Source organism: Camelina sativa, chromosome 14, assembly GCF_030686135.1.
Source record: "Camelina sativa cultivar CO46 ecotype springtype chromosome 14, ASM3068613v1".
NCBI classification, from domain to species: domain Eukaryota; kingdom Viridiplantae; phylum Streptophyta; class Magnoliopsida; order Brassicales; family Brassicaceae; genus Camelina; species Camelina sativa.
In genome coordinates this window covers 665,682-690,241 of record NC_141893.1, presented here as the reverse complement: position 1 = coordinate 690,241, position 24,560 = coordinate 665,682, and the positions used below count along the sequence as shown (strand labels likewise).

Sequence of the window (24,560 nt, the reverse complement as noted above, 5' to 3'; positions counted from 1 at the left end):
ATCCAATGGGCTTAGACAAAAAATCAGGAAAAATATTTTTGAATGCGGTGAGCGTGGATCGAACACGCGACCTTCAGATCTTCAGTCTGACGCTCTCCCGACTGAGCTATCCCCGCATTTGTTTATTATCATCCTAAACTAGTTAATATACGTGTATTAGTTTGATTATATTAGCAAAGATTGTGTACGGACGACGAGTAAAACAGAGCAAAATCTCTGACACCAAATTTTTCAGATTTTTCCTTTTTTTGTGGCTGGTGAAGGTTTGAAAGTCTTATCCTTCACAGACAGACAAGAAGCAAAACTGAGAAAAGCTTCGATGTCTGTAGTATCAACTAACATGAACACGATTAGTCACTTGTCCTCCACAACTTGTAAACTCCCAAATCTCCAATCACCCATTCGCTTCGATCGTAAACCCTTTTCATATCCTCTCATTCCTCTGCTTCCAAAAACCCTAAATGGCTTCTCTTACTCTTCATCCGTTAGTCGCAGATCCAGATTCATTATTCCTAAGCGGCGATGACTCTCTGTTTCAATGGAGTGGCAAGACTGCTCGTAAATAAATAAAAACTCTCTCTTTTTTTTTTTTTTTTTTGTTAATTCTCTCTTCTCTGCTTTGAAATTGGAATTGAATCTGATATCAATCTTTGTTTTGGGGGTTTGCAAAATTATTTGAAACAGAGTGAAGATGGAAGTAGATGTTCCTGTCTCCGTAGCGTATAATTTCTATTTGGATCGTGAATCTTTTCCTAAATGGATGCCTTTTATTTCATCCGTAGAGGTTAGATTTTGATTTTATCTTGTAAAGTTTTGATCTTGAGATATGAGTAGAGGTTCTTGCTTGCTTTTTAGATTATAACTTGGTTTAGTGTCGTTCTCTGCTGTGTTAGGTGTTAAAAGACAAGCCTGATCTTTCACGCTGGTCACTCAAGTACAATGCTTTTGGTCAAGACATTAAGTATTCTTGGCTTGCTCGGAATCTACAGGCAAGAATATATGAAATGTTTTCATTACACAATGCTCTTAACTATTGGTGTGTTAAACTGTTGGCTTTTGGTTTTTGTTTTTGCTTGTTGCAGCCTACTCTTAATCAGAAGATTCATTGGAGATCTCTTGAAGGTCTTCCTAATAAGTAATCAAAGAGATTCAGATATATTCAACTTTTGTTTTTCTCTTCTCTCTTATCTAAATTGAGCCTAACATTTGAATTTTAATCGATGCAGAGGCAGTGTTCGGTTCTTCCCTAAAGGTCCTTCATCGTGCATCGTAGAAGTAAAGAACACTCCATTCTTGATTACGCATCATCTGTCTACATCCATATACTTACTACTAGAATAACTCTCTCTCATGCGTTTTGTGCTTTATCTTGTAGCTAACTGTATCATATGAAGTCCCTGCGCTATTAACCCCCGTGGCATCGGTGAGTAACTTCTTACCTTAAAATCTCTATGTGACAGCTTAATGTTATATATAGACTGTTTTTTTTTCTTATTACCTTATAATTTTTCTGAATTCAGGCGCTACGGCCTTTTATAGAAAGATTGCTTAGAGGTGGACTTGAAAGATTTGCAACCATGGCCAGAACCATGTAAACAAGGTCAGTTTATGTTCTTAATCTATTGAACAAGTTAGGAACCTGAAAAAAGTTCATTAGCTGAAAAAAACCCAACACTTTTGCATTTGCAGGAATCTTTATGCATCTTTCTCTTGGTACATACATATATGATCTGGAAACTCTATCAAATCTCATGATTAGGGAGCTTCTCTACTGTGACTTTTGTATGACTAAAGTAACAATCTTTCTTTCTCTAATAATTACACAAATTCTTGTTTAGGTCACCAAGAAAAAAAGAGAAACTCCAAAAAAACAAACCATATACGTATAATGGCTTTGATTGAGTAAAACAGAACAAAAAAACAAACAAGAAACAAAGTCACGGGCAAAGAGAGCTTTTCTCGTTACAAAATTTCAGCTTACTTGTCTAAACACGACAACACACTTTGCGTGGAGTGTACTAACATTAAAGATAATGGTCCTTGACAAGTCTCTGTTACTCATTTGTCTCTTTGGAAAAACAAAATTACCTCTTAAATCTATGAATACTCATTTTTGATTAACTCTAAATCTATTCCTCTCAAGAGCAATCAAAGAAATGTCATCAATAGCTTCTGGTACAGCTCCAACAACCAAACCCGCCGTTTGTTTCAGAAAAACAATCAAGTCTGCAACTTTGTCAGTACAGTTTCATCGATCTTCTTCTTCTTCTTCTTCTTTGCCAATGTTATCATCATTATCTTGTTTCTCATCAGCTAACTCTACAAAACTACTAAACTCTAATGGTGGTTCCGTAGTTTCTTCTTCTCCTAAACCCCTCAGACCCGTTATGCAATGGGAAGACGTCACGTAAATTTCTTCAGACAACGAAACTATACCATAAAAGTTTATATATATCATCATCACTATGTTTCATACTTTTTAGAGAGGTTCTTTGGTGTGGATTGAGCAGGGTAAAGATGGTAGTGGATGCACCAGCTGCCGTGGCTTACAAGTTATACGCAGATCGTGAATTGTTCCCAAAGTGGATGCCCTTTGTGTCATCTGTTGAGGTATTTTGCAACTCAACTCTGAAAACAGATCCCTTAGAAGATATGTTTATTGCTCACAAATCTTTTGCTCGTCCCTAGGCTATGGAAGATAGACCAGAGCTATCGCGTTACTTGGTAAAACTCGAGTCTTTTGGACAAAATATTGAGTATCATTTTCTCGCAAAAAATTTACAGGTAAATTTTTTATTATATATCAAATCAACCAATAAGATTATTTTCTTGTTTGTTGCTCAAAGAACTAAATAAGATTTAATTGAATCTCTTATTCTCTCAACACAGCCAATTCCAGATCGAAAGCTGCATTGGAGATCTATCGAAGGCTTTAAAAATAGGTATATAGTCTAGAAATTTAATTTATAATTCATAACAATAATTTCAAGAAATTTGATTTGTAATTCGTAGCAATAATTATAATTCGAAAACAGAGGCAGTGTTCGATTTTTCCCGAGAGGTCCTTCCTCCTGCTTAGTAGAGGTTAGATATATACATTGTCATTATGTTTCTCGTTTTCACTACATACTGTATATGTTAAAGTTTAATTGTTTTTTGGGTTAAATTTATCCACTTTCTTTTTTCACAGATGAATTTTTCATTTGAAGTTCCAAATGCTTTTGCTCCAGTTGCATTTGTAAGCCTATACTACATATTGTGTATCACGAATCATTTGAGCCTGTTAATATTGTTTGTTTATGTTTTTTTAGGTCTCTGTATTTGTTTATATATGTTTTTAAAAAATTCAGGCAATGAAAACGTTTATGGAGAAGCTTATTCGTGGAGGATTGGAACATTTTGCTACCTTCGTGAAGACCATTTAATTAAGGCAAAAGAATCAAGAAATCGTTACCAGGAAACTTACTTCCTTTGCTTTAGGCAAATAAATGATTTTTTTTTTTGGTTTTGGATTATGAAACGTTCAAACCATGTAATGTAATGCTGTTCATCATATTAATTTACTGAAATCTAAAGTCAATGTTTTTCTAGAAGATCATAACGATTGCTCGTGACAAGACTATTATTTGTTAACTTTGAGTTGATTGTATGAATGCATTCTTATAATAGAAGTTTAGAAATCCGTTTAAGGGGTTTTTATCAGATTTATCAAATAAAATCATTTGAACTAATTCAGTTTGGTTCCGTTAGATGTTTTTATTTTAGGTTTTTTTCGATTTTGAAAATAATAAAACTACATAAACCGAATTAGAGTTCAACATAAAAAAATTAGTTTGGCTTGGTTTTTCGATTAGATGCCCACCCTTACGATTATTTATAATTAGTATAGTATAATTTTTTTAGTCAACTAATTACTAGAATTAATCATTTGTACGTTGAACTGTTATTCTCTTTTACACTTTGTTGCAAGTTGTGTAGTAACCAAGAAGGAAGAAAAAAAACTGAGTTGCCTGTTTAACAATTTTAGTTAGATTCGATCGATCATAGTTTGCTAATGGGCTTGGCCCACGAGTAAACGACAAATTATGTTTACTTCCACTCCGTTCTGTTTGGTCTTATCCCGTCCCCAATCTTTTATTCGTTTTCGCACAGCTTTTTGAGGTGTACGGTCTTAAGAAAAACCGTTAAAGATTTCGCCAACGATAAAATAAATTCTAGAAAAGGGCCTTAATAGAGAGATAGAGAGAGTCTATGTGTGTGTCTCCTCAACTCTCAAAGCCATTGAGAGAAGTGGGAGATACAGTAAATGGGTGGGTAAAAATCATGCGGATGTCACACACTTGTGACTCCTTTAATCATTTCGAATTTAGCCGACATCTCCACTCCTACCTCTACCTCTACTGTGTGTGTGTATATGATATGTAACGGATCTTTTTTCTTTGTCTCTGTGTGTATATAACTATATGTAATCTTTAAAGGAAATTTTTTTAAAAAAAATTGCCAAAAACAAAATAATAATGTAAGAGCAGCCAGCCTCTACTTTTAAAAACTTGCAAAAATATTATCCATCTAACTAAAAAACCGTTAATTCGACACCTAAAGTTAACAATGATAATTGTTTTGACGGATATATTAAAAACACAATCATTTTTATTTAAAGCAAAAACGGCAATACACATTTCAATGTACCATATAAAATACACTTTATAATATCCACATGATAATTTTGATGATTTCATAATTTTCTTTCAATATGATGTCAGAAAAAAAAAATTGCCGCCTATAAGTAATAAAAACACTGTATTATGGCCACCACTTTAACTTAATATCAGTTTTATTTCGATTGAGCAGTGTTTTTCAAGTATAAACTTCGCAAACAAAACTCAACATTTAAAGTTTTCTGCTAAGCAATTTGCTTTATATAGATAAAACAATCATCAATAATATTATTGGTCAACCCCAATGAATTGGAAACACTTCTACGTAATTTATCACCTCTCTTTTTCAGAACTAGCTAGGTATACATTATAACTTAAAGATGACAATTGTTCGATAAATTAGAAGATGGAGCAAAGTATGGACTACGGAGACGTGCACTGGAAATGAAGCAAAGTGTATATCTACCAAATCCTCTAGATTGGGGTTGGGGGCCTTGGGGCAAAAGTTTGAAGACCCGATATCTTCTATTCACACTAAAATACACATGTGTATCACAAAACCACGATGATATACCCACATGTATATGTGTCTATGTATTCTTGTAAAGAAGCATGCAATATCTTCCATACTCTTAAAGTAGCCATAGACATTTAGAGTCTTATAGGTATCCTTAAGCACTTAACATAGCCTCTTGCCCTATATGGACCAACTTGTTCATATCAATCTCCATTTTAGATTGTGACTTTACCTTCCACTTTCAACACTATTCCACAGATGTGACAAAAATACATACTATTCCACAAATATATTATAACATATGTATATGCTCATTTTATCAAGAAAATCAATCGTAATATTAGTGTAGTTAAAAAATTTGAACTACATAATATTCTTAAGTAAATGGATAGATTTCACTTTCTTTTATATCTTGTGTAGACTATAAATAAATACTCAAATAGTTCAATGGATAATAAAACATGTATAAGTTTTACAATATATTATATTTGGATATTACAGAAATCAAATATTTATATTTATACACAATTAGTTATGATGTTTATAAAGTATCCGTACTTAAGCCTATGGAATTGTTTTAGCAATTAATATGAGCTTTAGTATGTCGTATTAGAGCCGCCATTTTGTGTGGAGGATGAGGTCACAAACTGCACGTATAATTCATTATGTTTCTTGTTGAAAAAAAAAATACATTTCATTATGCTCTTATATGATATTGTTAGGGCGACTTGACTGAATGTCCTAAAAAATGAAAAATTAGGTAAATGAGGTTGGTTCATAAAAATATTGGTTAAATAAAATTATAGGTCCATTTAAAATTACGAAAGTTAATATGATGAAGAGAAGAATGAGCGTTTGTATTCAAAATTATGCATCTTCGTAATAGATGACATCATCAATCATTAGTTTTTGTTCTTTGTAATAACATACTATTGTTTTACAGAATAATATTTTGTTTCGATGATCAATGAATAATTTGTTAAAACGACCAAAGGCCATTCTTGTTTTTTTACCCCAGCATTAATATAGACTTGTAGTTTTTGCAAAAATTATGTGCTACAAATATTACTATATTGTTTTTTTTTTGGAAAAGGAAAAAAAAAAATGATGAGGTGCATGAGAGACCAAACATTATTGGTTTCCACCGAAAAGTGTAAAGATGGGCGGTGAAATCCTCAAATACGATCAAACAATACTCAATAGTGTCTTCTGTTTATACAAATCACAATAATGGTTGGTCGGTTATACAAATTTATATTTTATTTTCCTTGACATGCCAATAAATTTATCCATGTATTTAACAATTCATGTGTTCAATACCTTTTCTACAAGAAAAGAAAAAAAAAAATACATGAGAAAGGATTGGGCCACTAAAGAAGCCGAAAGAAGTTAGATATAACCCACTCGTGGACATTCTCTTCTTGTTTTCATTGTTTTTCCAACCAAAAAAAAAAGCGAAACTGATATATACTTTTTTATTGTTAGAAGAGATGTATTTCGTATCCCTAGTGGAGAATAATTCTTTTTACATGTTATATGTTTCGTCGTGTATTGAATAAACTGTCCGGAATACAATATATATACATATCCACCAGAAAAGTCTTTCAAAGTGGGGATAAATTAAACAAAAGCGGATAAAATGTATAGTTGAATCCTATTTTTAAGGTGTGCATTTTTTTTTTTTTTAAACGTTAAGGTGTATGGAAGTACTTACTTACATGCATACAGAAAAAAAAACTTATTTTATCAAGCATAATAAGAAATTAATTCGAGTTTAATAATAAATTATAATTTACTAATTAATAAATGTGCAACTCATGACTTTATTTGAGATTTATATTACTATAGAATGTTGGAAGATTGTTAATAATCCCGGTGAAGAGTCTAGTCTCATCGATAATCTCCGTTTAGAATATACAAACTGTAAGATTGTGAATACCACCCGGTTCCATACTAGATAACGTATTGACTATGGTCTATGGCGATTGGCGAGTACATACATATTGACTATGCCACTATGGTATAAGGTGTAGGTTTCAGAGATGTAAAACCCCTTAAAATAAATAGCAAACTTTAAAGCCAAAATGTTGCCAATCAAACTTAAACTATCATATAATCACTCACAAGACCCTTAATATATATACAAAGAAGAAGTAATGATAGTCAAAATTACAATAAGTCACAACCATAGTAACAGTCCTAATCAATACCCCCAAAATCCCCGGTAAACTTTAGGGTATCAATACACCACTTGTTAAAAATTGATATTTTATTTTGTAAAGAAAAAAAAAACATTTCAGAATCGGTTTCCACTTCCTATAAGCTCACGACCTTGCAGCAGTATATATAAAGGAACAAGACTTGTCTGCTTTTGCTGCATTAACATTTCCAAGAAGCTTTCTACTACTAAGTGAGTGCGACTTCTATTCTTTACACACTTTTATCTCCAAACACTCACCTCAAAGTCACCACCAAAAGAACACATTTTCAAGCCTAGAAAAATGTTAACTTCTACGTATAATCGCAATCAAATCCTCTGTTTCATCACACTTTTTCTCACACTAATCTCTTTAACCGAATCTCGATACCATCACCACAAAGACAAACACAAACGCAATAACCATAACCACCACTCCTCAAAACCACAGCCGCCGCCTCCTTCATCCATCTCTCAGCCTCCTACTCCTCCCCCGGGCCCCCCTGATACACCGGCACCCTCACTGCCACCTTCGCCTTCCGACGAGCCTGAAGAAGACAACAACGGAATCTACAACGTGAGGAAGTTCGGTGCGGTCGGAGACGGTGAAACCGACGACACTGAAGCATTCAAAACTGCGTGGGACTCGGCTTGCAACAACGAGAACAACACGGATTCAGTGTTGCTTGTCCCTTACGGCTATACATTCATGATTCAATCAACCATTTTCACCGGTCCTTGCCGCTCTTACCAATTCTTCCAAGTAATATTTCTCTACAACATTGAAACTCGAAGGTTTCATTTTTCTACATAATTAATAGGCTTTTTGTTTTTAATATAACTTTCTTTTTTAATCTATTGTTAGGTGGATGGGACCATCGTAACACCAGACGGACCAGAGTCGTGGCCGAGCAATGTGAGTAAGAGACAGTGGCTTGTCTTCTATAGAGTCGACGGAATGGCTTTGAAAGGCGCCGGAGTTATCGACGGCCGGGGACAAAAATGGTGGGATCTTCCCTGTAAACCTCACCGGGTAACTTAAAAACTAATTAAAATATTTTTAGTCTTATTAATTTAAAATATTTTAGTACTCATTAATACCGAGAGAACACGTGTATGAATATTTTTCCAATCAAATCACCATGTTAATTCCTTTTATAACTTTATTTCAAAAGTAATCTTAAGTTTTCTTTTCAAAATGATTAATCAACATAAATAAAACTCCTCAATAAAAATTATATATTTAAGAATAAAAATTATATACTAAAGATTTTTCGATACAAAACTTATTTTGCTATATTTTTCTATACAGACTGTCAATAAATCAGCAATTGTTGCCGGCCCTTGCGACAGCCCCATTGTAAGTTCGACGTAAAATTTACAACCCAATTTAATCATTTCCTTATAGAAGTTTGTTAAATAATGAATTGAACTGCGCGCATGCAGGCTTTGAGGTTCTTTATGAGCTCGAATCTACGGGTGGAAGGTCTACAGATAAAAAACAGCCCGCAGTTTCATTTCAGATTCGACGGATGTCAAGGAGTTCACGTCGACTCCCTTCACATCACTGCTCCGCCGTTAAGCCCCAACACCGACGGCATCCACATCGAGAACTCAAACTCCGTTACCATATACAACTCCATCATCTCCAATGGTATACACATGTTCTATATATCAAAAAAGTTTTTAAAATTGTTAGCCGCTGAAACAAAAAAAAACAAAAAAAAAAGAAGGATTTTCCGTGGTTTTTGATCGAAGTCGGTTAACAAAACCGATAATTAGCGGTTTAACCGGCTTTTAATATACTTAACGTGCCTTTATTAAGAAAAAGTAGAAAACACACAAAAGTTGGGAATGATTAAATTCATATCTGAATAATTAAGTTCATTGTTCTATTTTGCAGGAGATGATTGTGTATCGATTGGCTCCGGATCCTACGATGTTGATATACGGAATCTCACTTGTGGACCCGGTGGCCATGGAATTAGGTTGATTATCTCTCTTTTTAATCATGATTAACTAATTTTAAGAACATCTGTTACCACATAGATCCCAATTAATAACTAACTATAAATTATCAACTTCTTTATATATATCAGCATCGGAAGTTTGGGCAATCACAACTCACACGCATGCGTCTCAAACATAACGGTTAGAGACTCAATCATAAAATACTCCGACAATGGAGTTCGGATCAAGACATGGCAAGGTGGGTCCGGTTCGGTCTCAGGCGTGACGTTCAACAACATCCACGTGGACTCAGTCCGTAACCCAATCATCATTGACCAATACTACTGCATGACCAAAGATTGTGCTAACAAAACATCTGCCGTTTTTGTATCTGATATTGCATACCAAGGCATCCGAGGAACTTACGACATTCGAAGTCCTCCGATGCATTTTGGATGCAGTGATGCAGTTCCATGCACAAATCTAACTCTTTCCGACATCGAATTGCTTCCAGCCAAAGGCGATATCGTTTTCGATCCGTTTTGTTGGAATGCTTATGGAATTGCCGAAGAGCTTTCGATTCCTCCGGTTTGGTGTCTCATGTCCGATCCTCCCACGGCGTTGCAAGGAGCTCTTGTTGACAAGTGTGGTTCATCGTGATTTGCAATTCATCTAATCGTAAAGATTCAGAATAATTGAGTTAGACAATATATTCTAAACCTTTTTACGAGATTTTAGAGAGAAAAATGTACATAAATCATCATAGGAAACACTACTCCTTGATGATTTTTCGTTGAGGAGTGGTACGTTTTATTTGCCTCTCCTAGTATTTTAAAAAGGAACTCTATGATCATGTTCAATTTTCATATGATGATTCTCTAGTGTTGTTTTACTAAGGATGGAAAAATTAATACTAAGACTGCATGCGTGTGTTTATTTTTTGTCAATTTTTTTAAAAAAATAAAAGACTCTGTTTAGCTTCAATGTTATATGTCACTTGTGGATATAGCTTGCCTTCTTCTATCTTTGTTTAATATTAATGTTATATGTTCGTGTGTTTCTCATGTATTTCTCTATTAAATTTTGATCAAACAGATGTTAATAAACATAAAAGAGAGGGAAAGAAGTAATACATATTCATGTAAAATAGAACCTTTAAATTTTAAATCGGTGGTAGAATGATAATTTTTTTCTCTATTTAGTTAACATTAAATCTTTAAGCTAATTGTTTGGTAGCAATTATATATCGTGGAAATACTAGTGGATTGATTATTTGAGTAGAAAGTAGAAGAGAATATTCCAACTTTTGGAAGGTGTCTTTGTCTCTTTAGTAGGTCGAGAACTAATATATAACTGTTTTAATGCTTAGATATTATATTAAATTCGATGAAAAGTAAACTATATAAAAAGCACTTAAACATATGTTCATTATCTCTCGACGTGTAGCTGTCTTAGTCAAGAATATATATATTTGGTTAATCATTTATCAAATAATCGAAATAACAGACTAATAGTACTTTGGAAATTAAATGATTTTAACTTAGCTATTTTCTCCTTTTCAATCAGAAATTTAGAAGTTTTCATTTTGGTCGATTATTATTATTGAAAGCTACGAACTATTTTTTTAATATACAATTATTGTAAATAGTAAACACACATGTTTTAAGTGGGAAATTAACAGGGAAAACAATTTTCAGTCACGTAGTGTTGAAAATATTTTAATAATTGTAAAGTACTAAAGTTTGTGTTCATTTGATTTTAATCTCACAAAGCACGTAATGCACTATGTTTTGTATGAAAGATGATTAATTGAGGCATTATTGTTGTTTAACCATAATTTGTAAACTAATATAGCATAATCATATAGTATAGATAGTTATTTAATCTTGGTGGAAAAAGATGTTAATTTATTTTCAGTAATTGGAATTTATGAAGCAAATAAAATGTTTCAAGACAACAAGATGGACCAAATAGAACGAAATAGGAAACAATTTCTTCTTTTGGCCAAACAATTTCCATTTTTAACCAAAACTGTTTTCATCAATCCCAACGTATTATTTTCTTTTGAAGATTAATAATTTAGTGTCGAGTTCCTTTTTTACTTTTGGACGTCTTAAGTTTGATATCTTATGATCAACTTGTTTAAAGTTTACCTGGTTCACCTCTGCACGCGCAACCACTAAAGCACATATATCTTCAATTACACATAAATATAAATGTATGCATGCATATATAGTCATAGAATGCATTAATTGTTAGAGCTGGTGATCTCATCTTAATTATATTTTGATCCGGAAAATCTTAGGAGACTTCAATTATTACAGGATCGAAATTGTAATATGAACCCAGCACACATAGTGAAATTAAGATTTTATAATTAAGAAAACTATAATGTAATAATGAATTATGTGTTTGTGGTAATATTTCAATAAAGTATTATATAAATTTAAGTAATCAAAAACTATACCATTTTCACTCAGTACGCACGTACTTGGTATGTTAGGCATAAGGATGTAATTTCTAATTATGGAAATCAATCACGCGTATGTGTCTATATATAAAAACTTATACTGACACAACTTACAAGGTGTATATATATGCAATTATACAACAGAAGAACTATTTTACTTTCTTTTTTGAGGTTAAGGATAACTGGAAAAGCTTACAATGCCACTCGAAGATTCTAAGGGTTTTCTGGTCAGAAGGATTCTAAGTTCCGATTCTCGTTTTTGTAAATGTATATTATCTTGCATTAAAATATCAAGTTTCTAACAAATGGAGAAGTTTGGTGGGTCGCAATTGGAATGTTAGACATACCCACCTCCGATTCTCCCTTTTTCAGTGTGACCACGTAATCCAAATTTAACGTATTTAACCTTTAATCTAGATATGTATACTCATAAATATACAAGCAATCAGTAAATATGTATATAATAGTATACAGTATTAGTACTAACCCATTTGCCGTAAAAAACAAGAAAAAGTATTAGTACTAACCCACTAAACCAAAGAGCTTGATACGTAAAGGAAATCTACGTACATACATATATAGGAGAGCTTGATATATACATCAGAATTATTCGATAATTAATGGAAGTGCGCTTGCTTAATAAAAAAAGTTATATCAGTTATATATCATCAAAACGTTACTAAAAATGACCAATCATAGTAACAAATACGTAAATGAAATAAGAAAGTGGACATAAAACATAGTCTAGTTATCTTGGTAAGCTTATCATATCAACTATGAAGATTCTCCTTCTCGCTTGTCTTCATCGTCACTCTATATATATTATCATTATCTAGGACTCTATGCCCATCACACTCATACCCTCACATTAGGCCATTCCCATTTATTAGGCGAACCGTATCATATTTGATCTTTCCCTCCTTAAATTATCAATGAGTCTTCCTAAATAATTTATTTTGGCAGTTTTCTGGTCTAGAAGTCTATAGAGAATCGACAAAAATTTCTATTGGTAATTTTTGTCATTGTGGCTGAGTTTAGATTCTCCGATAAGTTATCACTTACCAGTCAGGATTTACTTTATTTACTCTCTAACCGTATAACATTACAGCCAAAATTTTAATCACTTCTTCTATAGTTGCATTGCTGTTAAATATATTCATTAATTGGATTAAAAATAACCTCAATAATTCCAATGTTTCTGGCTCTGGCCGGCTTACATTTAGCTTTTAATATAGGTTTATTCTACCAATTTTAACTAGCTAGGTCTTGCAATGCATAAAAGTTGAAATCTCTTAATTATGCTTTTTACAGCTCTTAAACTCTCCACTTTACATGCATGCATGCACTATATATAATGCGTGTTTTGTGTTACGAGAAGAGAATACTTACACAAAAGTGAATTAAGGATGCAAAAAGCAAGAAGAGAGCACAAAGGATGTCGTAGATCCAAAAAGCCTTGTTTATAACAGTCACTCTAACAATGTCGCAGTAAAATAAAAAGGTGACTCTTCTCAGCCACTCCTTCCACCTTTTTTTTTTTTTGGGCTCATTCTTGACTTTCAGGCTTTCAGCTTTTGTGCAAGTTTGTCTGCCTCAATTAGTATTTTACCCATTTTTTTTAGGTTTTTTAAATATTTAAAATTCTCTTTTGTTTATACAATATTCTTTTAGAATATGAATATGCAATCTTCTTATGTAGATTTCATTATCAAGCTTAGATTGGTAAAAATTGATTTAAAATGCAAATGTGAAATGATACTTCTTACGAAAAGAAAAAAATATAAAAATGAATAGTAATTATGTGAAACATAGAAAAGGGTACTTTTACAGGGAAGGGGAACCAAACTTAACATGTGCTTAATTAACAGAGTAACAGACCAACAGCATGCATCTCCATGCACTTACTTTAAACTTCTCAGTTAATTAATAGATTTACGAGTGTACGTACGAGTATCGTTTTGTGCCAGAGGTTTATAAATGTTTGAATATATAAGTGCTACAGTATAGAAAAGCAGAATCTCCTACAAATCTTTTTGCAAAAAAACCAAAGAACATCAGGTTATACATTCTTTTCAGATACTTATACATATGTAGAGTATCCAGTCAGGTTATTCATTTTTTTTTTTTTTGTCGTCTTCAGGTTATTCATTTTAAGAAAGTAAAAGGAATATTATTTTTCCCCATAAAAGGAAGCGTTTTAACAAATTCAAGCAAGCAAGCATTAAACCCATTGGGCCTATATTTAAACCCTGACGCTGAGTAGACCATCAGGCTTTTTTCTCTATGACAATAATATTCGTGATTAAACCCGTTGGGTCTATATTTTCCGATTTTTTCTTTCCGATGATATGCAGACTATGCAGTTATATTGACATCCTGATTGCCAAAGAAAAGAAAGAATCGACCTCCTAAAGGCTAAAAAACATATGCATGTGGGAGAATAGGGCTTTTCCTTGTTTATGTCGAAAATAGTTCGTTTTGTCAACTGTATCGATAATGGATTTTTTGGTGCATCCAAAATATAAAAAAGAATAAAGTCTTAAGGTTGTCCTAAAAAAAAAAAACTAGAGAGAGCTGCAAAACAAAATAGCAAAACTAATAAAACAACCCATGCTATAAAATTACAAATCTACAAACTTTGACCAAATATATATATAATTAATTGTGGAAGAACAAATAATCTTTTTTTTTTTTTTTTTTAATACCATCAATAGAGATCATTCAATTACCGTTCATCTAAAAGAACAAAAATAGTTCAACGGCAATTATTATTCCAAGTAAATTTCGCAAATTAATTTACACTTGTACTAATTGTTAGTACAAGTGGCCGACAACATGAGATTTTATAAGATTTAAAATCTCATCATTCAAAAATATAATACTCGTAAGCAGAGTACGTTTATATATATAAAACTCACTCTCCAATCTCCATCATTAGATTTAGAAACATGCTTGGGAAAACAAATCTAACGGTTCAAAATAAAAAGATACTGTACACTCAGATCTCCTAGAATATCTCTCGGAGACCAACCACGAGTAAAGTAAACGCATCAAGTCAAGTATTTGATGATTGAGTCTTTTTTAATTTCAAAAGCAATTACATTCCCAAGTAGAGAGAGAGAGAGAGAGAGAGTGTGTGTGTTGTATAGATCACGTCACTACAATGACGTAATCTCGTAACTGCTTCTATGTACTCGTCTTTGTCATCCAAACCCATCACCTGACGCAATTGTAACTGTTCGTATCTTCTTTTACTCTTTTACCCCAACGAGTCCAAAAGAAATACATTTGTAAATTTCCAAAAATCAAAGGACTAAAGAGGTGGTGTTTTCGTCTTTTCATAAGAAGTTTCGTGACGACTAAAATTTTCTCCTTTAAAAGAAAGTCATCAAACGAATAGGAATATTTGCCTTCTTCACTCTCTCCTCCAAAACAAAAAAAAAAATCAATCTCACTTTGTAAATGTATCCCAAACAACAAGTTAAGCTATATAATTACTCCCTAGAGACCATGAACAAGGACGATAATGTAGAGAGAAAAGAGACGATGATGACGATCGATGATAGAGGAAGAGAAGACGAAGATGAAGAAGATAAGAAGATTGATACCTTCTTTAGGCTTATCAAAAACTATCAAGAAGCACGAAAACGTAGACGAGAAGAGTTAGCTGAAAATTCTAGCGTCGGTAGGAAGAAATCTAACGGCGGAGAGAGGTCCCGTATAGTAGTTCCGGCGTTTCAGCCGGAGGATTTCTCTCAGTGTCGTACGGATTTGAAGCCATTGATGACTGTTTCGGATCACAAGGAAGAAGATACAAAGGTGAAACAAGAAGAAGAAGAAGAAGCAGAAAAGCTAAAACAAGACAAGGCTTTAGATCTTAATCTTACATTGTAGTAAACTAATCTATTGTTAATTTTTTTATTTTAATGTTTCACTTAGTGTTTGTGATTAATAAATCTCTCATTTGACTAAACTCAGACATGTGTCGAATTAAATCAACCTTGAGACGAATAAGCTGAAACGCAAAGAATCATGAACTAGAACATCCTGTCTGATCTACTCAAGATGTTGTATAATTACATTCTCTAGATCAAATCTCTACCAATAATAAATTACGAAATTTATGCCAAACAAATTAATTATATATTCTTGGATGTGAAAATTCCGGAGACCCGTAATTAGAGCAAATTTGTTCAACTTTTGTAAAGTATCTCTACCTTTTACTTATATCAATACTTAAGAGCTTTTTACTGACCGGAATTGGTATCTGGTCGAACATAACAAGATTGTTATAACAAATAATACTCTACTAATTGCATAAACAATATGAAGGACAACTAATGATGTTCAAAGTCAACTGGTTGACTTTTATTATGATTGATTCTTAGACGGACTACGCACACAACTCTTAACTCTTAAGCTTTCACCCATTTGACTTTGAAACTCTCTCTTAAGGCCTCTCCCTGTGATTTCCAAAGCCAATCAAAGTCAACTTCGTTGCCACTTTCCGGTTTTTTTTTTTCCAAGAGAAATGGGGATGACTCTAGGAAAGCCATTTTCAGGTTTTTTCCAACAAATCGAACCGAGAATAGTGTTGTTTGGTCTTGACGGTACCGGAAAGTCATCAATAGTGCACAAACTCAAAACCGGAGAAACCCTTACCACAAACATTCGAACAATTGGTAAGTAAAGCAATCAACCCATTGTTCTATATATGACTTCTCCTAAATCATGGATCATTGTTTCTAGGATTAGAGGTGGAAAGCATAAAATACAGAGACTCAACCTTAAGCTTTTGGGAAGAGGGTGGCCAACTGCGTTACAAGGTAAGAGAAAGTTGTTTAAGTTAAGAAATATGAAAGATCATACCTGATTAATGGGTTATTGAAAACAACACTTCAGATGATTCCATTATGGAAACATTGCATCCAAGAAGTAGCAGGACTTGTGTTTGTAGTCGATAGCACAGACAGAGATCGAATCGAAGAGGCAAAATATTTTCTTAACATGGTGATTGATGAGGTAAGTAACATACAAACCTGTCTTGTAAACATTGACCAAGTCACATAATCTGATGCTTGAATGTCATAAATAACAGATACAAGGGAATGTGCCGGACAGTGTGGCTGTTCTTGTATATGGAAACAAGCATGACGTTCCTGGTGCTATGTCTGCTTCAGAGATCACAAACAAGCTTGATCTTGCTTCTCTTCGTAACAAAAACTGGCAGAGAAACTGGTAAGAAGATACGAAAACCTTTCAAGACTCTAATTCTTCGAAGAGGGTTAATTTCTTCTAATGATCTGTGTGTTTTGTCAGGCTTACACAGAGCTCATGTGCACTCTCTGGTGAAGGTTTACATGAAGGACTCGACTGGCTCTTGAAAAATGCTGGAAGAATGTAAGTTTTGTTATTGCGGAATCGCTGTACCGAATATAGCCATCTTCTGTTTCAAGTTATTAACCTTGTCGTGCTGATTCGCAAGCTCCATCAACAACTTGATCCTTTTAAAGGAAACATTACTCGGTCTATGACCTTTCTCAACCATCTCAAGCAAACACTTCTCAGCTTCTTCGACTTTAGCCAAATCACAAAGCAGATCCAGAAGCACATCCGAGACCAAACTATATGAACCAAAGCCTTTTACCACCATATCTTACCACAACCGCATCGCCATATCAACTTCCTCGTGTCTCTTAAACATCTTAATCAAGAACATACAAGATTGTGTATTCGGCAAACACCCATTTCCCAACATTCTCTCATAGAGCTCCCAAGACCGTCCCAAATCTACAAATATACACTACTAATTGTTGCATAAACAATATGAATCGGACAACTAATGATATTCAAAGTCAACTGGTTGACTTTTTATGATTGATTCTTGGGATCTTGAATCAGACGGACTACACAACTCTTAACTCTTAAGCTTTCAACCATTTGACTTTGAAACTCTCTCTTAAGGCCTCTCCCTGCGATTTCCAAAGCCAAACAAAGTCAACTTCGTTGCCAAAAAAAACAAAGAGAAATGGGGATGACTCTGGGAAAGCCATTTTCAGGTTTTTTCCAAGAAACCGAACAGAGAATAGTGTTGTTTGGTCTTGAAGGTACCGGAAAATCATCAATCATGCACAAACTCAAAACCGGAGAAACCCTTACAACAAACATGCCAACCATTGGTAAGTAAAGCAATCAATTCAACCCATTGTTCTATATGAGTTCTCTATAAAATGGATTGTTGTTTCTCTAGGATTTGAGGTGGAAAGCATAAATTACAAAGATTCAACCTTGAGCTTTTGGGAAGTGGGCGGCCAACAGCGTTACAAGGTAACAGAAAGTTGTTAATTTTAGAAATGTGAAGATCATACCTGATTAATGGGTTAACTGAAAACAACACTTCAGATGATTCCATTATGGAAACATTACTTCCACGAAGCAGCAGGGCTTGTGCTTGTAGTCGATAGCACAGACAGAGATCGAATCGAAGAGGCAAAATATTTTCTTAACATGGTGATTGATGAGGTAAGTAACATACAACAAACCTGTCTTGTAAACATTGACCAAGTCACATAATCTGATACTTGAATGTCATAAATAACAGATACAAGGTAGTGTGCCGGACAGTGTGGCTATTCTTGTATATGGAAACAAGCATGACGTTCCTGGTGCTATGTCTGCTTCTGAGATCACAAACAAGCTTGATCTCGCTTCTCTTCGTAAGAAAATCTGGCAGAGAAACTGGTAAGAAGATACGAAAACCTTTCAAGACTCTAATTCTTCGAAGAGGATTGATTTCTTCTAATGATCTGTGTGTTTTGTCAGGCATACTCAGAGCTCAAGTGCACTCTCTGGTGACGGTTTACATGAAGGACTCGACTGGCTCTTGAAAAATGCGGGAAGAATGTAAGATATGTTATTGCGGAATCGCTGTACCGAATATAGCCATCTTTTGTTTCAAGTTATTAACCTTGTCGTGCTTATTCGCAAGCTCCATCAACAACTTGATCCTTTTAAAGGAAACATTACTCGGTCTATGACCTTTCTCAACCATCTCAAGCAAACACTTCTCAGCTTCTTCGACTTTAGCCAAATCACAAAGCAAATCCAAAAGCACATCCGAAACCAAAGTATATGAACCAAAGCCTTTTACCACCATATCTTCCCACAACCGCATCGCCATATCCACTTTCTCGTGTCTCTTAAACATCTTAATCAAGAACATACAAGATTGTGTATTCGGCAAACAACCATTTCCCAACATTCTCTCATAGAGCTCCCAAGACCGTCCCAAATCATTTGCCAACGACAAAACACGAAAAAACAGATTATAAGTAGTTGCGTTCGGAGACAAACCCTTCTTCACCATCTCATCCACCAACTTATCTGCATCCCCAAGCCTCCTCGCTATGCAAAAGTTCCTAATAGCAGCATTATAAGCCGCAACATCAGGATAACATCCATACTCCTTCATTTCATTTAAAACCTCTCTAGCTTTATCAGGCTGACCGATTAACCCAAGACCACCTATGATAGTTGTGTAAGTAATAACATCAGGAGTCTCATCCTCCTCCCGCATCTTATCCATCACCTTATAAGCTTTCTCCATCTCTCTATCCTTGCAATACACATCAATCAAAGAGTTATACGTAACCACATCAGGCTTTAGCCCTTTTCCCTTCATTTCCTCAAAGAAAGCCTCAGCTTCGTCCGATGACTTCCAACCAGATAAAAGTATGTTAAACGTATGCAAATCAGGCTGAAACTGATTCTTCAAGCTATGATACACATTCCTAGCATCAGTCATAGTCTTCTCTTGGCAAAGAGTTCTCAAGAGAGCATTGAAACAAGCCGTGTCGAAGAAATCAGGAACCAATCTCTTAAACTTCCAGAAAGACTCAACAGTTTGTCTAACGGAACACAACTTAGCAACTCTACCTAAAACCACTTGCATAGTCCTCGGCGACATCAAAGATCGATCCTTTCGCTTAGTCTCAGTCAAAATCTCCCAAATTTGATCGAACTGTCGACTTCTACCGAGGATATAGAGCATTGTGTCTAGAGAAAACGATGAATTACAAAACCCTCTTTTAGCATCAGCGTACCTGTAAAACTCTAGGGTTCGCAGAGGGTTCCCATGGCTAAACCTTACCCTTTTCAAAACCTTATCGATTAAGTCCTTGGACAAGTGGATTCCACTCGAGCTCAACGATTCCTTCAAATCTCCTTGCAGATTTGATCCATTGATCATCTGGTAAACAGTTTCGGCGTCGTCATCGTCTTTTTCTACTACGGTGAGCTTCTCTCTATCTGAAGATAGTGCCACGCCCACGCTGTGAAGAAACGATACAGAGACACGGAGATTGGAAACTTGAGAAGATAAGGAGGGCTTGAGGAGCATCATCATCATCTTCAACAAACGAGTCTCTTGGATATATATATATATCGTCTACAATGATCTGAGCTTTGGTTCCAAATCAGACAAAGAAAACGAAGCTTCTCTGTATGAACCACATTGATTGAACTAGACTAGACTTGTTTTAGGTTAAAGTGAAGAGAGAGAGAGATAGAGACCGCCGTTATTTTTACCAAAATCAGGATTTGGTGACTTAAACCAAATTAAACCGGGATATCACCAATATCAGGAGGATTTGGTGATTTAAACCAAATTAAACCGGGTTCTTCGTTTTCCTTTAGCCTCAATACAATAAGGAATCACATTCGCGAGTATGATTAAAATCCAGGCACATACTTTGGCCAAACACATATATCAATACTCAATATATATTAACTTGATGTGTTCGATCAATAGTAGACACTTCAAAATCCACAAACACTGCATTATTCAATAAAGTAGTAGACATACAACAAAATTTCCATCGTTGTAGAGTTGAGAAACTCGAGCTAGACACAAAAGCTCCACAGAAGAGAAAATAAATCGAGCTAGAAAAAACAGAAACCAGAGTTTCTAGCAAATTCAAAGTACCAACATTCCACTTCTTTGTTTCTGTTCCGTGGGTTCTGAACAAATAATAACCAACAATTTTCCCAAAATGGAAATTGATTATTGAATCTATCTAAGGGAGACTGTGTCACAAGTTCATTAGTTCTCTTTAAAAAATGGACACTTCTTATTTGGTTTCTTGAAGTGGAACTACAGAGCTGCTATTGTTGACCGTATCTGTAGTATTTTCCTCTGACACTTTGAAGAAAGTGTAAGACAATATCAAGTTGTTGATTCCGTCCATTCTTGGATCAGTCTCAAACTCAGGATCAATGTAGAAGAAGACCTGCGAAACCAAGTACTAACAGGTTTTAATGGATTCTTGATTTTATTTGAGGAAAATATCACATAGAACCAAGAACAAAAGAGTAGTCACCGGCATGTCGATTTGCTCCCCAGGAAGGAGTCGCTGCTCCTCAAAGCAAAAACATTGTATCTTGTTGAAATAAACTCCTGCCTGGAGAAACCAATTTTAGATTTTGAGAATCGATCAACATATATGTTTCAAGGGAAGTTGATAGGGCACAGGTGAGGTTCTAATATATACATACCTTCATGGGAGTGACATTATATGTTGAGACTCCGGTTATTGGAGATGAACTTTTGTTTTCAGCAGTGTAAAAAGCGAGCGCACTTTCTCCTGGCTTTACTCTAACCTATAACAAAGTACCAAAACCAAAAACATCCCTTAGACAAAAATCACAACATTCTTTTTTTTATATATAATGAAGTCAAAACATTCTTCTTCACATATAAAGTCTAAACCTCTCTTTGAGTTGGAGTGAATTTCCATTGCATCCCATCTGCAACATCAGCATTGAACTGCACTACAATCTCCCTGTTTACGGGTCCAAACATGGTAAAGTAACAAGTTCATCATAAAAACATATAAAGAAGAAGATTATGATTATATATGAATGGTGTTAAGAGACAGAGGAATACACACCTTTCAGTGACGGTACCAGATTCTGAGTGCCTAGCAATCTTCTCCTCAACAGTCTATAGATACAATACAAGGCCAAAACAAAACAACTGAGAAAGAGATAATACAACGAAATGAAACCTCAGAGGAGAAATGGAGAAACAAAAATGTATATATACCTCTTTGCGTTGAACAGTACCTCCATATCCAGTAGCTTGGCAGAATGTTCTATACAACGGAACAGCAGCGTAAGTTAACCCCACCATACCAAAGACAAGAGCAGTGAGGTAATAGAGCATTTTCTGTGATTTGGTTTCTGTGGGAGAGTGAGTAGAATACTGGCGATGGACACCGAGTAACATCGAGTTAGCAGTAGCAGAGTGTGAATTCAAGCTTCCCCAAAACACTCTCTTGCTTCGGAGATTATGCTCATTGCCTTTAAAACCTCCATGAGTGTAATAACGAGAGCATAAAACAGTCCTACATCAACAATTAAGAAACCCCATCAGCATGCATTTCTCACAAACTCCAGGATAGAAATAGAACTTTCTTTCAGGAATTTTAACAAACAGTTCATGTGCGTGCATATCAAGGTGTAATCTTTTTTACCTCGAAGGCTGCGATGCTCGATGAAGGTTCTCTAAATATGAAGAAATCCGAGTTCCTCTACAAGCCTTCGACCAAGACATGGCCGAAGATCAATTCTTTTTCAATCGATCGACACAATTAGATACACCACCCACACAAAAACACTATCTGCACAAGAAACACGAACCCACAAAGCATTAATTGAATGAAACTTGCAATTAATTTCAACGGCAAAATCAAACCCATTTTTTTATTTCCTTCCTCAAACCTCCGGCGTCATCAATAACCGGAGAAAACAAATCAACACGAGGCCATTGCCGTCGATCGTAACCGAATCAGAGACAAACAACGTAGCCATGATCGATTAAACAGTGTTGTAACCTAACAGAGAGGAAGAACGCGAAGGGGGAAATAAGAGAGTAGAAGACTAGCCGGTGAAACGAACGCGTTCTTGTGTCGTCGGCGGGAGAGAGATCAACCACGTCACTCGAAAACAAAACAACAACAACAACAAAAAAACACACTTTTGTTCTGTGGATAAAAAAAAAAAGTCAACAAGTCAAACAACGACTTGTCTTGTTGTCTGGTAAAAAATACAAGTCGGTTCTTTAAAAAAAATGTATTCACATGAGCTCGTCTTTATGTAAAGCCCATATTATCATTTCAAATGGCCCAATAAGGTCCGACTTATTTAACACTTCATACGTAATTTACCAATTCTGGATTAGTATGCATGATGTCACTAAAGATTACAAATATTTTCCAGATCTCTAATATTAATGACGAAAATATTTCATTTACTATTGTGTTAGATTTCTCTACTAAAAATCTTCACATTATTTACACACAAAACGTCAATTATATATAGACTTACACACATTTTCATAAATTTGGTGGTCACTTTTTCCGCACGTACAAGCAGCCTAGAAACTTTGTTACAACATGGCGGAGAGAACTCGCCGTTCGAATGATGTTGTCGTCACAATCCTCATGGCCATCGTGATCCTCGCATCTTCGATCATAATCAACGCCGCAGATTCTTCAACCGACGATTCCATTAAGTGCACACCTTGTCTCCAAAAACTGTCCCCTCCGCTACCACCCCCGTCACCACCACCACAGACAAAAGTAGTTATCGACTGCCCACCATCGCCTCTGCTTCCACCGCCTCCGCCTACTTACAGATACACATATCCGCCGGGAGACTTGTACCCCATTGACCGTGACTTTGGATCGGGGGCTGCAGGAAAAAGCTTCAAGGTGGTGAAGCTGGTCTTTTTTGGAGCTATGGTTTTTATGATTCTTTGATCAGAAATTATTCATTTTGTGGTTTTTGAAATTTCATAGGGTTTCCGCATAAAGATTTTTTTTTTATAACTTTGAACGGATTTTGCCATTTTGGTATGTTCTAGCTACATATATATAATATATCTCTTTAGTTATTAGATTGTCAGATTTGTGTGCTACACAAAAATTCTAGTTACGGATTTGTCCGCTGAACCATTTTATACCTTTTATTTTTTTGTTTCGCCGTCTAAATCACTTCAAGTACATACCTATGAAACCAATTTTGTATATAACGAATGTTAATTTGTGAAAGTATGGTATTAGTAAAATGATTGTGTGTTGTGGAGAGTACAAGTCCATTGCGATCTGACGCGCTTCATATTATGGTCCAGATTTTGACCGATCAGAAACTCAAACTTTTTTTTAGTGAAATGTCGTTTATTGATTCTGTGTGATGCTTGACGGCGTTGACGCGTATATGGACAAGAAAGAAAACACCAGTTATGGAAATGTTCTCTTGATTTTGCTTTGGCAAATTATATATACAACCTATATTCATTCTTTCACATGTGAATTAACGACTAAAACTCAATATTTTTTTTTCCTATTTTTTCATCTAAAAGTATACATTTCACATGGTCAATGACTTCAGGCCCAAGATTGCCTAAGTAAATTCTGTGGTCACCACCAAGTTCACCGCTCGACATTTTAGCGAGGATTCACGGATTGAGGAGTGCCAAGATAACTATTCTTCAACTCTCTTCTGGGTAGACAATTACCCGTAAGTTCAGGAAAATCTTGGTTATCAAAACGAAAGAGTGGCAGATGAGCTTCGATGAGGGTCTTCAAATGGACGTCCACTTTAAAGCTTTCAGGACAGGATGCGTAAGATGTTCTTGTTTGAAAACGAGACAAGTTTTTAAACCCAACCTTTTGTAGACTTTCAATCGAAGAAGTGTAACCACCATCT

The 24,560-nt window shown here is 34.9% G+C and overlaps 8 protein-coding genes, 1 non-coding gene and 1 pseudogene across 17 annotated transcripts; 7 read left to right on the top strand and 3 right to left on the bottom strand.

The window, feature by feature from the left end:
* Positions 1-43: 43 nt before the first annotated feature.
* On the bottom strand, positions 44-116 carry TRNAF-GAA (transfer RNA phenylalanine (anticodon GAA)). The gene has a single exon. It is a non-coding gene; the product is annotated as a tRNA-Phe (tRNA).
* A 59-nt stretch (positions 117-175) lies between these two features.
* LOC104738731 (uncharacterized) lies at positions 176-1,875 on the top strand. The gene is made up of 8 exons (XM_010458925.2): positions 176-558; positions 685-784; positions 894-989; positions 1,083-1,135; positions 1,227-1,275; positions 1,376-1,423; positions 1,521-1,600; positions 1,690-1,875. Exons 1-7 carry the CDS (start codon positions 539-541, stop codon positions 1,593-1,595), a joined length of 441 nt encoding a protein of 146 aa, XP_010457227.2. The 5' UTR covers positions 176-538; the 3' UTR covers positions 1,596-1,600; positions 1,690-1,875.
* Positions 1,876-2,009: 134 nt separating this feature from the next.
* LOC104738732 (uncharacterized) lies at positions 2,010-3,593 on the top strand. 3 transcript variants are annotated; one of them, XM_087485220.1, is made up of 8 exons: positions 2,101-2,236; positions 2,314-2,407; positions 2,511-2,610; positions 2,689-2,784; positions 2,890-2,942; positions 3,036-3,084; positions 3,191-3,238; positions 3,351-3,593. In XM_087485220.1, exons 2-8 carry the CDS (start codon positions 2,388-2,390, stop codon positions 3,423-3,425), a joined length of 441 nt encoding a protein of 146 aa, XP_087341346.1. In that variant the 5' UTR covers positions 2,101-2,236; positions 2,314-2,387; the 3' UTR covers positions 3,426-3,593. The 3 variants fall into 3 exon arrangements, with proteins under 3 accessions (XP_010457228.1, XP_087341345.1, XP_087341346.1); XM_010458926.2 differs by having other exon boundaries at positions 2,010-2,407; XM_087485219.1 differs by lacking the exon at positions 2,314-2,407 and having other exon boundaries at positions 2,027-2,236.
* Positions 3,594-7,446: 3,853 nt separating this feature from the next.
* On the top strand, positions 7,447-10,239 carry LOC104738729 (polygalacturonase At1g48100-like). Its single transcript, XM_010458923.3, has 6 exons — positions 7,447-8,135; positions 8,238-8,405; positions 8,685-8,732; positions 8,819-9,026; positions 9,276-9,360; positions 9,472-10,239. The coding sequence occupies exons 1-6, from the start codon at positions 7,677-7,679 to the stop codon at positions 9,980-9,982; spliced, it is 1,479 nt and encodes a 492-aa protein (XP_010457225.2). The 5' UTR covers positions 7,447-7,676; the 3' UTR covers positions 9,983-10,239.
* A 4,952-nt stretch (positions 10,240-15,191) lies between these two features.
* Positions 15,192-15,765, top strand: LOC104738728 (protein NIM1-INTERACTING 1). Its single transcript, XM_010458922.2, has one exon. It carries the CDS (start codon positions 15,255-15,257, stop codon positions 15,684-15,686), a length of 432 nt encoding a protein of 143 aa, XP_010457224.1. The 5' UTR covers positions 15,192-15,254; the 3' UTR covers positions 15,687-15,765.
* A 231-nt stretch (positions 15,766-15,996) lies between these two features.
* LOC104738725 (ADP-ribosylation factor 1-like) lies at positions 15,997-17,269 on the top strand. Its single transcript, XM_010458919.3, has 5 exons — positions 15,997-16,474; positions 16,542-16,618; positions 16,695-16,814; positions 16,891-17,030; positions 17,112-17,269. Exons 1-5 carry the CDS (start codon positions 16,324-16,326, stop codon positions 17,194-17,196), a joined length of 573 nt encoding a protein of 190 aa, XP_010457221.2. The 5' UTR covers positions 15,997-16,323; the 3' UTR covers positions 17,197-17,269.
* A 462-nt stretch (positions 17,270-17,731) lies between these two features.
* Positions 17,732-18,839, top strand: LOC104738726 (ADP-ribosylation factor 1). Its single transcript, XM_010458920.3, has 5 exons — positions 17,732-17,971; positions 18,043-18,119; positions 18,195-18,314; positions 18,394-18,533; positions 18,615-18,839. Exons 1-5 carry the CDS (start codon positions 17,821-17,823, stop codon positions 18,697-18,699), a joined length of 573 nt encoding a protein of 190 aa, XP_010457222.1. The 5' UTR covers positions 17,732-17,820; the 3' UTR covers positions 18,700-18,839.
* Positions 18,290-20,362, bottom strand: LOC104738727 (putative pentatricopeptide repeat-containing protein At1g02420 pseudogene; annotated as a pseudogene). Its single transcript, XR_015580388.1, has one exon. The product of XR_015580388.1 is annotated as a putative pentatricopeptide repeat-containing protein At1g02420 pseudogene (transcript).
* A 253-nt stretch (positions 20,363-20,615) lies between these two features.
* On the bottom strand, positions 20,616-22,884 carry LOC104738723 (cytochrome c oxidase assembly protein COX11, mitochondrial). 6 transcript variants are annotated; one of them, XR_015580247.1, is made up of 8 exons: positions 22,736-22,853; positions 22,325-22,471; positions 21,895-22,195; positions 21,740-21,792; positions 21,559-21,631; positions 21,345-21,444; positions 21,170-21,250; positions 20,616-21,079 (listed from the first exon to the last, which is right to left on the bottom strand). XR_015580247.1 is itself a non-coding variant. In XM_010458917.3 (8 exons), the coding sequence occupies exons 2-8, from the start codon at positions 22,402-22,404 to the stop codon at positions 20,921-20,923; spliced, it is 852 nt and encodes a 283-aa protein (XP_010457219.1). In that variant the 5' UTR covers positions 22,405-22,471; positions 22,685-22,884; the 3' UTR covers positions 20,616-20,920. The 6 variants fall into 6 exon arrangements, 3 of the variants coding, with proteins under 3 accessions (XP_010457219.1, XP_010457220.1, XP_010457217.1); XR_015580246.1 differs by having other exon boundaries at positions 22,685-22,824; XR_015580245.1 differs by having other exon boundaries at positions 22,572-22,806.
* Positions 22,885-23,209: 325 nt separating this feature from the next.
* On the top strand, positions 23,210-23,755 carry LOC109128843 (uncharacterized). The gene has a single exon (XM_019235956.2). It carries the CDS (start codon positions 23,246-23,248, stop codon positions 23,609-23,611), a length of 366 nt encoding a protein of 121 aa, XP_019091501.1. The 5' UTR covers positions 23,210-23,245; the 3' UTR covers positions 23,612-23,755.
* The last annotated feature ends 805 nt before the right edge of the window (positions 23,756-24,560 follow it).

Bases quoted from the DNA above. Each gene is read 5' to 3' on its own strand.
- LOC104738723 (XM_010458917.3), bottom strand. From the start codon at position 22,404: ATGTCTTGGTCGAAGGCTTGTAGAGGAACTCGGATTTCTTCATATTTA. The intron at 21,793-21,894 runs GTATATATACAT...TTGTATCTATAG, and splicing joins GTACTGTTCAACGCAAAGAG to ACTGTTGAGGAGAAGATTGC. The intron at 21,450-21,558 runs GTTTAGACTTTA...ACTTTGTTATAG, and splicing joins TCACTCCAACTCAAAGAGAG to GTTAGAGTAAAGCCAGGAGA.
- LOC104738726 (XM_010458920.3), top strand. From the start codon at position 17,821: ATGGGGATGACTCTGGGAAAGCCATTTTCAGGTTTTTTCCAAGAAACC. The intron at 18,315-18,393 runs GTAAGTAACATA...CATAAATAACAG, and splicing joins TTAACATGGTGATTGATGAG to ATACAAGGTAGTGTGCCGGA. The intron at 18,534-18,614 runs GTAAGAAGATAC...GTGTTTTGTCAG, and splicing joins AAAATCTGGCAGAGAAACTG to GCATACTCAGAGCTCAAGTG.
- LOC109128843 (XM_019235956.2), top strand. From the start codon at position 23,246: ATGGCGGAGAGAACTCGCCGTTCGAATGATGTTGTCGTCACAATCCTC.
- LOC104738732 (XM_010458926.2), top strand. From the start codon at position 2,157: ATGTCATCAATAGCTTCTGGTACAGCTCCAACAACCAAACCCGCCGTT. The intron at 2,408-2,510 runs GTAAATTTCTTC...TGGATTGAGCAG, and splicing joins ATGCAATGGGAAGACGTCAC to GGTAAAGATGGTAGTGGATG. The intron at 2,611-2,688 runs GTATTTTGCAAC...GCTCGTCCCTAG, and splicing joins CCTTTGTGTCATCTGTTGAG to GCTATGGAAGATAGACCAGA.
- LOC104738728 (XM_010458922.2), top strand. From the start codon at position 15,255: ATGTATCCCAAACAACAAGTTAAGCTATATAATTACTCCCTAGAGACC.
- LOC104738725 (XM_010458919.3), top strand. From the start codon at position 16,324: ATGGGGATGACTCTAGGAAAGCCATTTTCAGGTTTTTTCCAACAAATC. The intron at 16,815-16,890 runs GTAAGTAACATA...CATAAATAACAG, and splicing joins TTAACATGGTGATTGATGAG to ATACAAGGGAATGTGCCGGA. The intron at 17,031-17,111 runs GTAAGAAGATAC...GTGTTTTGTCAG, and splicing joins AAAAACTGGCAGAGAAACTG to GCTTACACAGAGCTCATGTG.
- LOC104738729 (XM_010458923.3), top strand. From the start codon at position 7,677: ATGTTAACTTCTACGTATAATCGCAATCAAATCCTCTGTTTCATCACA. The intron at 8,136-8,237 runs GTAATATTTCTC...ATCTATTGTTAG, and splicing joins GCTCTTACCAATTCTTCCAA to GTGGATGGGACCATCGTAAC. The intron at 8,733-8,818 runs GTAAGTTCGACG...GCGCGCATGCAG, and splicing joins GCCCTTGCGACAGCCCCATT to GCTTTGAGGTTCTTTATGAG.
- LOC104738731 (XM_010458925.2), top strand. From the start codon at position 539: ATGGAGTGGCAAGACTGCTC. The intron at 1,136-1,226 runs GTAATCAAAGAG...TAATCGATGCAG, and splicing joins CTTGAAGGTCTTCCTAATAA to AGGCAGTGTTCGGTTCTTCC. The intron at 1,276-1,375 runs GTAAAGAACACT...TTTATCTTGTAG, and splicing joins CTTCATCGTGCATCGTAGAA to CTAACTGTATCATATGAAGT.